General features: G+C 36.3%; 1 protein-coding gene across 1 annotated transcript in view; it reads left to right on the plus strand.

Annotated features, from left to right (window-relative positions):
• The window catches only part of Trappc11 (trafficking protein particle complex 11), a 38,922-nt gene that overhangs the window by 17,665 nt on the left and 7,824 nt on the right, over nucleotides 1–13,433 (plus strand). Inside the window, exons 11-26 of the mRNA XM_013023879.1 lie at nucleotides 374–389; nucleotides 580–659; nucleotides 756–834; nucleotides 916–970; nucleotides 1,265–1,410; nucleotides 1,626–1,687; nucleotides 1,939–2,071; nucleotides 2,695–2,825; nucleotides 4,664–4,819; nucleotides 6,226–6,413; nucleotides 6,517–6,665; nucleotides 7,106–7,227; nucleotides 7,740–7,859; nucleotides 9,477–9,542; nucleotides 9,635–9,791; nucleotides 12,725–12,836. Coding sequence (XP_012879333.1) covers nucleotides 374–389; nucleotides 580–659; nucleotides 756–834; nucleotides 916–970; nucleotides 1,265–1,410; nucleotides 1,626–1,687; nucleotides 1,939–2,071; nucleotides 2,695–2,825; nucleotides 4,664–4,819; nucleotides 6,226–6,413; nucleotides 6,517–6,665; nucleotides 7,106–7,227; nucleotides 7,740–7,859; nucleotides 9,477–9,542; nucleotides 9,635–9,791; nucleotides 12,725–12,836 — 1,772 coding nt within the window. The remainder of the gene's footprint in view (nucleotides 1–373; nucleotides 390–579; nucleotides 660–755; nucleotides 835–915; nucleotides 971–1,264; nucleotides 1,411–1,625; nucleotides 1,688–1,938; nucleotides 2,072–2,694; nucleotides 2,826–4,663; nucleotides 4,820–6,225; nucleotides 6,414–6,516; nucleotides 6,666–7,105; nucleotides 7,228–7,739; nucleotides 7,860–9,476; nucleotides 9,543–9,634; nucleotides 9,792–12,724; nucleotides 12,837–13,433) is intronic.

Below are 13,433 nucleotides of genomic sequence, written 5' to 3' on the forward strand. Positions count from 1 at the left end.
CCACTTCTGGTTTTCTGGTGGTTAATTGGAGATAAGAGTCTCACAGACTTTACTGCCTGGGCTGGTTTTGAACCATGATCCTCAGATCTCAGCTTCCTGAGTAGCTAGGATTACAGGCGTGAGCCACTGGCGCCCTGCTGGTTGTTTCTTGTTCGTTTGTTTTACATTTTTAAAACAATTATTTTGTATCATCTTAACAATTTAATTGTATCTTTTCTCTGTTTTATAAGTACTTCAACTTGAGAAATATTTATGGCATCTGAATCTTAAGTGTGAAGAAGACTGGGGGTATATCTCAGCTGCCTAGCATACACAGGAAATTATGTACCTGACATGCTATGTATGGTATTCTTCAAATGGTTGATTTTTGTAGGTAAAAGAACACTGGGGTAGGAATGTTCTATTCAGAACAGAGAAGTTTCCATGACAATAAAGCTTTCTCTTAGAGCTTTTAAGATTTTAGAATGTTTAGGAAAATACATTAAAGTAGAAGAATCTGGGAATGTACAGATACAGTGTCCATGTGAAGACTTATGTTAAATGAGCTACTTAAAATGGGTTGTGTTATATCTTACACAGGTTTTGATCTTTCTGATCCTGAAAAAGAGAAGGCAGGAATTCTTGCCATTCAGTTAAAGGAGAAAAACGTTGTTCACTCTGTAAGTTACCCCCTCATATAAACTGTTCTTAACATATTCAAGAAAAAGATGAGATTATTTTAATTTAAATATTTTCTTTTTTATCTTTTTTAACAGGAGGTAATAATAACTCTTCTGAGCAATGCTGTTGCACAATTCAAAAAATATAAGTGTCCAAGAATGAAAAGTCATCTAAGTATGTATCTTTAGCCCAGTATAGTTTCATGTAACTTGGAATACCTTTAAATTATGTACATAAATCTTTTTTCTTTTGCAGTGGTTCAAATGGGAGAGGAATATTATTATGCAAAAGATTATACCAAAGCTTTGAAGTAAGTTCTGTGTACTACTTATTTTTGTAAGCATTCTAATCAGAATTCTTACAGTGAAATTGGAATATTCATATTAAAGCATATATTTATATATTTCTATTAAATGCCATTTCTGTGACAATTTTTTCAAGTGCTGGTAATAATCTGTTTTTCTGAGTTTTAGTAAACCTCAGCTTTAGCTAATGTGTAAAATCCTGTAAACTGTATTTAAAGATTTTTCTTATATAAAATGTGTTTTATAGAGTTTCCAAAAACTTTTTATTTCAGTATATCTTACTGTTTGTTACCTCTCAGGTTGCTGGATTATGTGATGTGTGATTACCGCAGTGAAGGATGGTGGACTCTGCTCACATCTATACTGACTACAGCACTGAAGTGCTCCTACCTCATGGCCCAGCTGAAGGATTACATTACGTATTCCCTAGAACTCCTTGGCAGAGGTAACATGATGTTCTTTCCATAAAATTCCACTCAACATAATTAACATCTGCAATCTTTTTAAAATGAACAGATTCAGTCTCTCATATTTAGCAGTACTTTTATGTGCAAATCATTGTACTTAGAAGGAGTATTTACTCTCAAATGTTTTAGAAACAATAAATAGAGGAATGGACTTGTCTGTCTTACAGTTCTCATTTTTTTCTTTTCCATTCAGCTTCAACTCTTAAAGATGAGCAGAAATCTCGGATAGAAAAGAACCTCATAAATGTCTTAATGGTAGGTTGGAATTCTTTATATAAAATATGGTATAGGACAGTTGGGGTGTTGCTTAAGTGACAACACTTGCCTGCAAGTGCAAGGTCATGGGTCAAATCCAGTACTACCAAAACCCAAACAACAACAAAAATGTTACAGGAATATCTGTCAATTATCTGTCTATCTATCTACCTACCCATCTATTTGTATACCTCTCTATATATACTTTTTTTTTTTCAACTAGTTGAGCAAATGTTTGACTGTTGTTGCAGAATGAAAGTCCTGATCCTGAGCCTGACTGTGATACCCTAGCTGTAAAGACTGCTCAGAAGCTGTGGGCAGACCGAGTTTCTCTGGCTGGCAGCAATATTTTTACAATATGTGTACAGGACTTTGTGCCATTTGGTAGGTAGACAGTAATTATTTTAAAGAAAGCACCCTTCTTTTTATAAAATGAACAGATGCAGAAGGAAGAATTCAGAAGTTAAAAATTTTCATGGTACAGTCATTTTATGGGTAAATTATGGATTTGTTTTTTCTCCTTAGTGTCTTCCAAAAATAATCATGTATTAAATATTTTATATATGTTTAAAAACATACCTTGTTGGCTTATTGCAGGTGTTATTTGAAGCACACTTGACAAGATAGTTATTTAAAAGATTTATGCTTGAATGTCTGAGCAGAAGATTTGGAATCAAAGCAGAATGGTTATCTTGTCACTATTTGGGGAAATTATGTTTTTAAGATTGAAGATGGATTTGAAGCTACCTATATTCTTTTATTATTTATATGCTATTTAATATATCTTATTATTCTTATATCTACATTTATTGTTATATCTTTGTTCATTTTTAAAATGTTAGCTACATTAATGTCTAACTGCCTAAAGTGCATAAGTCCACAAACATACCTCAAGTCAGAAAGAATGAGGATGTACCATTTGTGACAAGTTAGTGTGGCTCTTAGAATGTATACAGGTCTTTCATATCTGGTATTGTATAACCCAGCTCTTTTTGTTTGATTTCTAGTACAATGTAAAGCCAAGTTTCATGCTCCAAGTTTTCACGTTGATGTTCCTGTTCAATTTGATGTTTATCTAAAGGCTGATTGTCCACACCCCATTAGGTTTTCGAAGCTCTGTGTTAGCTTTAATAATCAGGTAATGGTATTTACCATGTCTTACTGTATGTATATATTATTGTGACTTGTATTACACCACATAAGATGAACCTGATGAATTTTGGGCATTAATTTCATGGTAACACATGAACCTTATTTTAAAAATAAAAATGTATAAACTTTTAGAAATTCAAGTGTTTACTTTTTCTATTTTATACTTCTGAAATCTAAGAACTCCATGTTCTTAGAGTTTCTGTAATGCATAATTTTTTTTTTTTTTGGGTCCGGTCGTGGGACCTGAACTCTGGGCCTGGGCGCTGTCCCTCAGCTCAAGGCTACCTAGCACTCTACCACTTGAGCCACAGCACCACTTCCAGCTTTTTCTGCTTATGTGGTGCTGAGGAATGGAACCCAGGGCCTCATGCATGCAAGGCAAGTGCTCTACTACTGAGCCACCTTCCCAGCCCAAGACTTCACACTTGTAAGGCAGGTGCTATGTCACTTGAGCCACTCCACTGTTTCCATGTTTAAGTATTTTTGAAGTACTGTGTACAAGTACTTGATTATATTCATTAGTGTGTTCATGTATAGATTGTCTGATCACCCAGAATTCAGTTTGAGCATTTAATCAATAAGTACATATTAAGAATTCCATTTTTTTTTTTAGCATTCTTAACTTGGAAGAGGTTGTTAGTATAGCAACCCCACTAAAATGTAAGCATTTTAGGATTAAGGGTTAGATCCAGGTCATAAATTGCCCTTGTAGGTAATGAACATTAAATCATATAGTCTAAGGTAGAAATATACAGTAAGTGTACCACAGAAAAGCGGATATTCCAAGAAAAGGTGAGTTTAAGCCCCAGGACTAGCACTAAAGAGACCAAAACAAGAGGCATACTTTCATAATTTAAAACTAATAAAAGTACTCCAGTAGAATATAAAACAAATGAATTATTTTCTGGGTATATTGTATTTGAAATTCAGGATCCAAATCATCAAGAAAAAGGTTGTATGCTTATTTTATCGTCATAAACTAGAAATAAAAATTAAAGGAGAATGTTTAAAAGTTAGACTAAGAATTTTCTGTGAGGTTAACTCATCTGCCAAGTTGGAAGGTGGCTCTTGGGAAAGTCAGAAATCTCAAACTTCTTGAATAGATGTGTATACTGATTCTGTAAATCCATGAGTGAAAATCCTCTCCATTGATTCATATGTAAGGAATATGTTGTTCTAGAAAGGTAAATAAATATTCAGATTGGGGGATTGAAGTGAAAGTGGATTTATTCTCTAGACAATCATGAATATAAGCCTGCAGTTAGGGACTTAGGCAATTATATGGGGATTTTAACACAAAGGTGTAAAAAATGAGAAAATAGAGGTGTAAAAAATGAGAAAATAGGTTAACTTGCAAAAGACATGAACACAAAGAAGAGTGGAACTGAAAGCAAGCCAAGGGCCAAAACTTGTAGGACAAGATAAAGGGGAAAAAAGACCTTTGAAGAAAAACCAGGAAGTAACCAAGAAAGATGAGAGCAGGAGGTGGTGTAATGTTACAGAGGCCACATAAAAAGAAAGCTCTTCAGGCAAAGGTGATGATAGGTAGTAGCATCTAGTGCAGCAAAGAACAAATCTTGTTTCTCCCTTTACAGAGGAATATCTAAATATTTACAGAAATCAGATAATAGTTAACAAACTAATTCTTGTGGCAGCAATGAATAGATAGGTTCCTGAATTCAGTGTCTAAATATTTTTATTAATAATCCATCATAGTATTTCAGTATTGGTAGAGTTGAAACAAAATACACTTCAACTTGGCATTTAGTGTTAACAAAACAGCTGACGTTTACCAACCGTGACTCATGCTCATCTCTTTTTCAGGAATATAACCAGTTCTGTGTACTAGAAGAAGCAACCAAAGCAAGTGAAGTTTTAGAAAATTTGACCCAAGGCAAGATGTGCTTAGTTCCTGGTAAAACAAGAAAGTTGTTATTTAAATTTGTTGCAAAAACTGAAGATGTTGGAAAGAAAATTGAGGTTAGTTATGAAATTTGTTTAGAAATATTTAAAACTACATAAGCAATATATATTTATGTCAAAAAATTTAACACACAAAATTATATTCAGTAAAAATGAGATCAGTCTTTTTTTTTTTTTAAGACTTATGTGACAAGAGCAGCAGAAACTACCTGAGTGCCAGGCATATTATATGCATTTATCATTCAATACACATACTGCTCTTTTTGTTGTTGTTGCTGGTTGTGGGGCTTGAACTCTGGGCCTGGGTACTGTCCCTCAGTTCTTCAGCTCAAGGCTAGCTAGCGCTCTACCACTTGAGCCACAGCGCCACTTCTGGTTTTCTGTGTGGTTTATTGGAGATGAGAGTCTCATGAACTTTTCTCGCCAGGCTGGCTTTGAACCGTGATCCTCAGATCTCAGCCTCCTGAGTAGCTAGGATTACAGGCATGAGCCACCAGCGCCCAGTGAGATCAGTCTTATTTCTCATTTTTAGTGACTGAATAATCAGTTTTAAGTAGTATTTGACTGTGCTTGAAAACAAAGACTAAATTCAATATTGAGTTTTTTGCTTATTCACTTTTTATAAATCCTTCATGGTTTTATTAAATCCCTAATAATTTTATTTTTCACCTGGTACCTAAGGAAGCTACCAGATATAATGGATAGTTTTAGTTTGAATCTTTTCATTAATGGATTTAGTTGAGAGAAACATTTGTTCAGCTAAGCACTGTAGCTCATACCTGTAATCCTAACTACTAAGGAGGCTAAAATCTGTTTGAAGTCAGCCCAAGCAGAAAAGTCTGAAAAAGACTTCATCTTCTGTTAACCAACAAAGTGCTGGACTGGAGATGAGGTTCAGTGGTAGAACACTAGTTGTGAACAAAAACTGTGAGCCAACTAGCTGTGAGCCAGAGTAGACTATTTATTTCAGCATCCACTGATTGAGCATCTATTATCTGAAGTACTGTTACATCATAACTATACTGTCCCATCTCTTAGATATAAACCAAAGTTATGGTATGTGTTTTAAAGGTAAAGCAGTTGAAATCTGGGCTGGGAATGTGGCTCAGTGGTAGAGTGCTTGCCTTGCATGAATGAAGCCCTGGATTCGATTCCTCAGCACCACATAAGCAGAAAAAGTCAGAGGGGCCCTGTGGCTCAAGTGGTGGAGTGCTAGCCTTGAACTGAAGAGCTGAGGGATGGTGCGCAGGCCCAGAGTTCAGGTCCCACAACTGAACAACAACAACAAAAAGTTGAAATCATGAGCTGGTTTCCCAGCCAGATGAGACTCAACAAGTATTTTGGCCCTGTTACCATGGTGTCTAGGTAAACTTTATATATCTGCTGCTCTGAGTGTAATTTTGTTGATGGAGTGATGACAAGCAGGTATGAAATGGCATATTTAACCTACCTTCCTCTTTCAGATTACTTCTGTGGATCTGGTTCTGGGCAGTGAGACTGGCAGGTGTGTAGTTTTGAATTGGCAGGGAGGGGGAGGAGATGCTGCTTCCTCCCAGGAAGCCCTGCTGGCTGCCCGATCTTTCAAAAGAAGACCTAAGCTTCCAGACAATGAGGTTCACTGGGACAGCATCATCATCCAGGCAAGCACCATGTAAGTTTACCCTGTAAAGCAGCTTGTTACACAGCATTCTCCTATTTCCTTTAAGTTATTTTTTTGTTGTAAATAGGTTACTAAGCTAAAGTTTTTTTCAAAGGATAATTTCCAGAGTTCCAAACATTTCTGTACATCTGCGACATGAACCTCCTGCCCTGATGAATGAAATGTATTCTTTGGTTGTGACTGTTCAGTCCCATGAAAAGACTCAAATCAGGGATGTGAAGCTCACTGCTGGTTTAAAGCCAGGTAAGTATGCATTGTTTTGTAAGTTTTTCAGTATTAATTTCTAACAAAGTAAATACCACTGTGTCAACAATAGGATGTTTGTTTTTAAAAGATAGTAATATACTGTATCTGGATGCCATAGGCTCGCTCATATCTGTAATCCTAGCTATTTAGAAGGCTGAAATCTGAGAATTGATTTTCGAAGCCAGCCCAGGCAGACAATTCTGAGAGACTGTTTCCTCTATCAATCAGAAAAAAAGCCAGTAATGGAGGTGTGTCTAAAGTGGTAGAGTACCAGCCTTGAGTAAAGAAGCCAAGGAAGAGCACAGGGCCTTAGGTTTGAGTGCCAGTACTGGCACTAAAATAAACAAACAGTTATGATACAGTGCTTGTTGTATAGATTACTGTGATAATGTCTGAATTCTCTATATCTTAAAATATCATTGTATTAATCCTCTTAGGACAGGATGCCAACTTAACCCAGAAAACTCATGTGACTCTTCATGGAACAGAACTATGTGATGAGTCCTACCCAGCTTTACTCACTGACATTCCTGTTGGAGACTTATATCCAGGAGAACAGGTAAACTTGGTCAACTGGGATTGTGGATGAAATTGCTTTCTAGTTTTATGTATTCAATGAGTTTTAGGCAGGTTCAGCACCTATAATCAGCATTTTCTAGGACTAAAAGAGTGATTTAACTAATGAACACTTTTCCCGTATTTAAATGTGTAAAGTATTTTAGAAGAGAGTTTTTGTGAGGTATTTTAGAACAAATAATTTTGATTTGAAGAACTAGTTGCTGATAAAGTAATTGTTGCTTATAATTTAGTGCAGTAACCTTCATTCTATTTCTGTTTCCAATCCAATTATGACAAAATTGTTGCGAGGTTAAGGGTGTTAGTGAAAGGAGTTGGCGTAGTTAGGATCCCATTGATGGCAGTGGCGGGTACAGGGTACAGGTTTTCCTTAGTTACAGTAGTTATTCTGAAAACTTGTGTAAATGTTAGTGAATTTAGCCAAGAAGTGCAGCGAACATGTATCAGGAGGAATTCTTTAATAGTAATTAAAATATAACACTTACTTTGTCACAGCTGGAAAAAACATTATATATTCGCTGTGGAACAGTGGGCTCAAGAATGTTTCTTGTATATGTTTCTTACCTGATCAATACAACTGTTGAAGAAAAAGAAATTGTTTGCAAGTGTCACAAGGTATTTTTTTTCTGTAACTACCTCATGAAGAATCTTTCTCATCTTCTTGGCAAGAGTGTTGTGTCAGCTTTCTCACTCCAGAAGAACAAACAGTCTAGAAATTTGGGGATTTGTAGTTTATTTACTGTACAGATTCTGAGCAATGGGCTTTTTATTAAGTTATTAGGAGAGAAAAATTTGCCATAAAAGGTGATTAGTATTTTCCAGTTGTGAGAGGAAGGCATGTAATTACTGTCAAAGATTTCAGATAGCCTAGTAAAGTACTGACCTCAAATAGTCATTAGGAAATAAATAAGGCTGCCAGTCTCAGAAGTGGATGTGCATTGTCTCATTTAATTCTAACGACCCTTTGGGGATTATGAAAATGAAACTTAAAGCCACTCCTGTTATATGTGTGATGTCCTAAAGCTACATAGTTCTTTCCAGAGCCACATAGCTTATATAAACATGTAAGTATGTATCTGGCTAGGATGGAAATCCACATCACTCTTGCATTTCAGTGTGAGGTTTTTCTTATTTTTCCTTTTGCTAATACAAGGGCTTGAAGTCAGGCCTTGTGCTCTTGCTAGGCTTTTTCACTCATAGCTGGTATTCTACCACTTGAGCCATGCCTCCATATCTGGCTTTTGATTATTAATCCTGACCAGGCTGGCTTCAAACTGTAATTCTCACATCTCAGTCTCCTGAGGAGCTACAATTATAATCAAGAGTCTGGTATCCAGCACAGCATGAGCTTTTAACTAACACAACTATGTTTAAAAGTTTCCTACCTACAGTGTAGGTTATCTGTTTTGAAAAGTATAATAACCATGTTGTTTTTTGAACAGAGTCTTAGGAAAGGTAGCATATTGGTTAAGAATAGAGCTCCATAATCAGTTTGGGTAAAGTTTTTGCCTTTGTCACTTATGTACTATCTGTGTGACCTCCTCATCTTAAAATATCAATCATAATAGCACCTATCTCCTTGGATGATTATGAGCATTAAATAATACAGACATAATTATCTTGAGTCAAGGTAAGGTAAATAACTTCAATGAAGGGAAGGCCTAGATTCTAGGCTTAGCACCATTTATGGCCTTAGGCAAGTCACTTAATCCTTAACATCTGGCTCCTCTTGTGTAAATTGGTGACCATGCTGCTTGCCTTCTTCACTGAATCCTGACATAAATAAAGTAGAAGAAAGCACTTTATGGTGTGAGTTTTTATATAGTCACAGACAACTTAGAAACAGTGGGCCTCTACAGAGATGTTCACAAGAACGCAACTCTTGCTTCTTAATATAGTTCAAATATAATTTGTTCATTAATTACGAATTATTCTTTGTATGTCTTCTATTTTCATATTTTTATTTATGCAAAAAGTTTAGAAAAGCTGGGCTGGGTAAGTAGCTTAGTGGTAGAGTGCTTGCTTTGCATGCATGAGGCCCTGGGTTCAATTCCTCAGCACCACATAAGCAAAAACGCCCAAAGTGGCTCTGTGGCTTAAGAGATAGAGTGCTAGCCTTGAGCTGAAGAGCTGAGGGTCAGTGCTCAGGCCCAGAGTTCAGGCCCCACAACTGACCAAAAAAAAAAAAGAAAAGAAAATCCATTTGAATATGCCCTTTGCATTTTCTTGCAGGATGAAACTGTAACTATAGAAACAGTCTTTCCATTTGATGTTGCAGTTAAGTTTGTTTCCACAAAGGTATGTAATGCCTGTGATGCCTATTGGAAACATTGAGATGATAGAAATAGAAGGAAATAAAATGCCTTAATCATTCCTCTCATTGGTAACAGTTTGAGCACCTGGAAAGGGTCTATGCTGACATTCCCTTTCTGCTCATGACGGACCTCTTAAGTGCCTCACCCTGGGCCCTCACAGTTGTTTCCAGTGAGCTGAAGCTTGCTTCATCGATGACTTCAGTGGATCAGCTGGAGTCCCAACTGGACAGAGGTAAAACTGCATCACCCCCATCTAAGGTCTAGAAAGAGTGCTGGGGGAACAGTTATTAGCTTTTTACTTCATGAGGGACCTTGAGACATTCACAAAAGAAATAATACATGTGTTATTAGAGTTAATGTCATTTACCCTTTGTGTTTACCTCATTTTTTTTTTTGGTTGTGGGGCTTGAACTCTGGTCCTAGGCTCTGTCCCTGAGCTCTTCAGCTCAAGGCAAGCCCTCTACCACTTGAGCCACAGTGTCACTTCCTGTTTTCTGGTGGTTAATTGGAGGTAAGAGTCTCATGGACTTAACTGCCTGGGCTAGCTTTGAACTGCAATCCTCAGATCTCAGCCTCCTGAGTAGCTAGGATTACAGGTGTGAGCTCCCAGCACCCAGCTGTGTCTACCTTATTTTAAACCATGAGATTTCCTACTCTGAGGACATTACACTGTAAAAATGATTTGAAAGTAAAATAGGAATTTTTTCATGTTTAAATTTCTGTTTTGGTGAGTCTAGGGATTGAAATCAGGGCCTCCTGCTTATTTGGCAAACACTACTACTTGAGCCATCTCTCAGTCCTTTTTAGTTGTTTTTGATTGGCCTCCCAATCAGTCCCTAGGACTGTCATATACCTTGCCTGCATGTCTTGAGTACATGAGATTGCAGGAGTATATCACTGTGCCCAGCTTTGTTTGTAAGGTAGTCAGGTGACTTTTTGGCTGGTTAACCCAAACTAAAAATCCTTCCTTCCTCCTACCTTCCAAGTAGCATGTCCTACCACAGCTGATGTATGTTTGAATATTTTAATTTTTTTCTTAATTTAAACCAAATATTGTTTATAATTTCAAATGAGATAAGATGTTTATTAAACTACAAATTAGAGAAAAGTAGAGGATAAATTTCTTAAATCACTAAAACAATTTATAGAACAAATTAAAACCCAAAACAAAACATTTTTAATCCTATGTACTTTGGACTTATTTGTACTCTTGGTTCTAATGTTTGCTTCCTCAAAAAGCAACCCTGAATTGGTCATTTGTACTTTACAGACTTTCATAATATATGAATCCTTATCCAGTCAGGCACTGGCATACCTTCCCAGCATCTTCTGCAGAAGTCTGTACTTCATTCTTTTTTTTTGGGTCCAGTCGTGGGGCCTGAACTCTGGGCCTGGGCGCTGTCCCTCAGCTCTTCAGCTCAAGGCTAGCGCTCTACTACTTGAGCTACAGCGCCACTTCCAGCTTTTTTCGTTTTGCATATGTGGTGCTGAGGAATCGAACCCAGGGCCTCATGCATGCAAGGCAAGCGCTCTACCACTGAGCCACCTTCCCAGCCCCAGTCTGTACTTTATTCTTATTCTCAGATTACAACTAGAACAACTTACCATTCTTACTAAACATTGTCCTCATAAGCCTTTGAATGTGTTATTGCTTGCTCAGAACCTTCACACTACTCTTGTCAGCCTGTTCGATTTTTACTTGCTCTTTTTGATTTCTTGATCTTCTCAAGCAGGGCTGTGTACTCTTCCTTCTTTACTCTTACAGTATTTTGCACATACATCTATAATAATAATTATTCCCTTATATTGCATTTGGTTATAAATCTGGCTCTGTAAATTGTGTATTCTTTTAGAGACAGGGCTGTATATGTACATTTCTGTATTGTAGCATCATTTAATAAGGGTTTATATTAAATTAGAAATAATCTCTTGTTTGATCTGTGCTATATTAATATCCTGTTGCTGCCATAATAAGTAACCACAAGTTAGTTGCACAAATTTATTGCCTTTAGCTCTGGAGTATAGAAGTCCAAAAAGCTAGTGTGGATACAGACATGTACATTCCTCTCAAGGGTCTAACGGAGACTCTAGAAGCTACTTGCCCTTCTTGTCATGGCTCCATCTGTAATATTTCTCTGTCACAAATTGATCTTGCTTAGAACTTAGGGAGGTAATTTGGTAATTTAATATGAATGGCCCAGGATTTTTTGTTTTGTTTTGTTTTGTTTTTAAGCTATCTCCAGAGCACTGAATTGATGTACCTTTTATAACTTTCTGGGCTACAATATAATTTCTTAGTTCTTAAAATCATGTAAAGGAATTTAAAAGCATGAGTTAAGCTAGCTTTTTTCCTTTTATCTGTGGATAATTGTCAGTCATAAGCAAAGATTGATTAATCCATCAGTCTTCTTCATTAGAAAGCTAATTTTTAAAAAACCAATGTTGAGGAATGTTGTTATTACTTCAGAGTGGCAATCCCAGGCTTGCTAATACTGGAGTTAGATAGTAGGCACCGTTGCTCACTCACATTTCAAAGTGACATAGACTGTAAAATGCTGAAAGGTCAGGCAGACTTGATGTAGGTGAATGCTTAGCTTGTCATCAGGGAATTTACTTGAAAACTTACAAAAGGAAACCTTCCTTGCACAAAAAGGTCAGTGACCACACTAGACAATATGAAGTATCAGTAGTATTTGTACTATTTATATACTATCAATAATAAATATTTACTTAGAGAAAGCCAGAATTTTTTAAAGAAACATTCTGAATACTTACGGTAATGAAAGATTTCTCTTTCTTTGTACCTAAAAGTCTTTCTTTGTAGAAGTAAACTAATTTGGAAAAAAACAATCACAAGGTATCATTCTGTCTCCATGCTCCCCATTCACTAACTTAGTAGATGTCTGTCACAGATATACAGATGCTACACTGGTTTCTATCAATATTAAATATTCCATGAGTATTATGTAAATATTATTTTCTTAAAATATTTACTATATTTCAAGGCCACTGGCCTTTGTGATCTTGAAAAAGCATTCAGTATTAGCCTTAGTTTCTGAGTCCCTATAAATATTATTTAATTAATCTGGTACTTTGTTATATGATATGAATGTGAACCTCCTAGATGAAATCTTTGCATAAGATTATAAAGATTCTTTCTTGTAGTTGTCTTACAGACTGGAGAGAGTGCTAGTGAATGCTTCTGTCTTCGATGCCCATCTGTTGGAAATGTTGAAGGTGGAGTAGCAACTGGACATTATATTATCTCCTGGAAAAGGTAAAAATTCTATTAACCCTATCTCTTCTTTGTTGTTCTCATACCTTTATTATTATAATTTATCATTCGGTAAGAGTAGAATAAAAGACACATGAGTGAGTAATATGGTATTAAAAATACAAAGATTGAAATGAAAAATTCAACTTTTATTTGTGTTTATCACAATTTGTTACTTATGTGCTAATGAATTTTTAGTCAGACTAAATCTGAAGATAGGATTACTGGAAAACATCAGATGAAACTGTCCTCATTTGCAGCCACTAGGATTATTTCAGGGATGGGAAATATCCTGTTCACACAATATATGAAGCTTGAGCAGTCATTTAGTATATATCAGGACAGGCATGTATGTTTCTTCTATACTTCTTGTCAGCTGCCCAGGGCCATCTGCCTCTACTGATAATTTTGTATGGTCTGTAAATGATGTTATAGATATCTGTATGGCCCTTGGCAGAAGAAAGGTTTCTACTACTGGTAGAAAACCTAGGAGAATTAAGAGTTTCAAGGGTTGGAGGCATGGCTCAGGTTGTAGAGAGCCAGCCAATGAGCTTAAGTATCAGATACCAGGTTCAAGTCCCAGTATCAGACAAAAAAAAA

Source organism: Dipodomys ordii, unplaced genomic scaffold (assembly GCF_000151885.1).
Source record: "Dipodomys ordii isolate 6190 unplaced genomic scaffold, Dord_2.0 Scaffold4, whole genome shotgun sequence".
Taxonomy (NCBI): Eukaryota; Metazoa; Chordata; class Mammalia; order Rodentia; family Heteromyidae; genus Dipodomys; species Dipodomys ordii.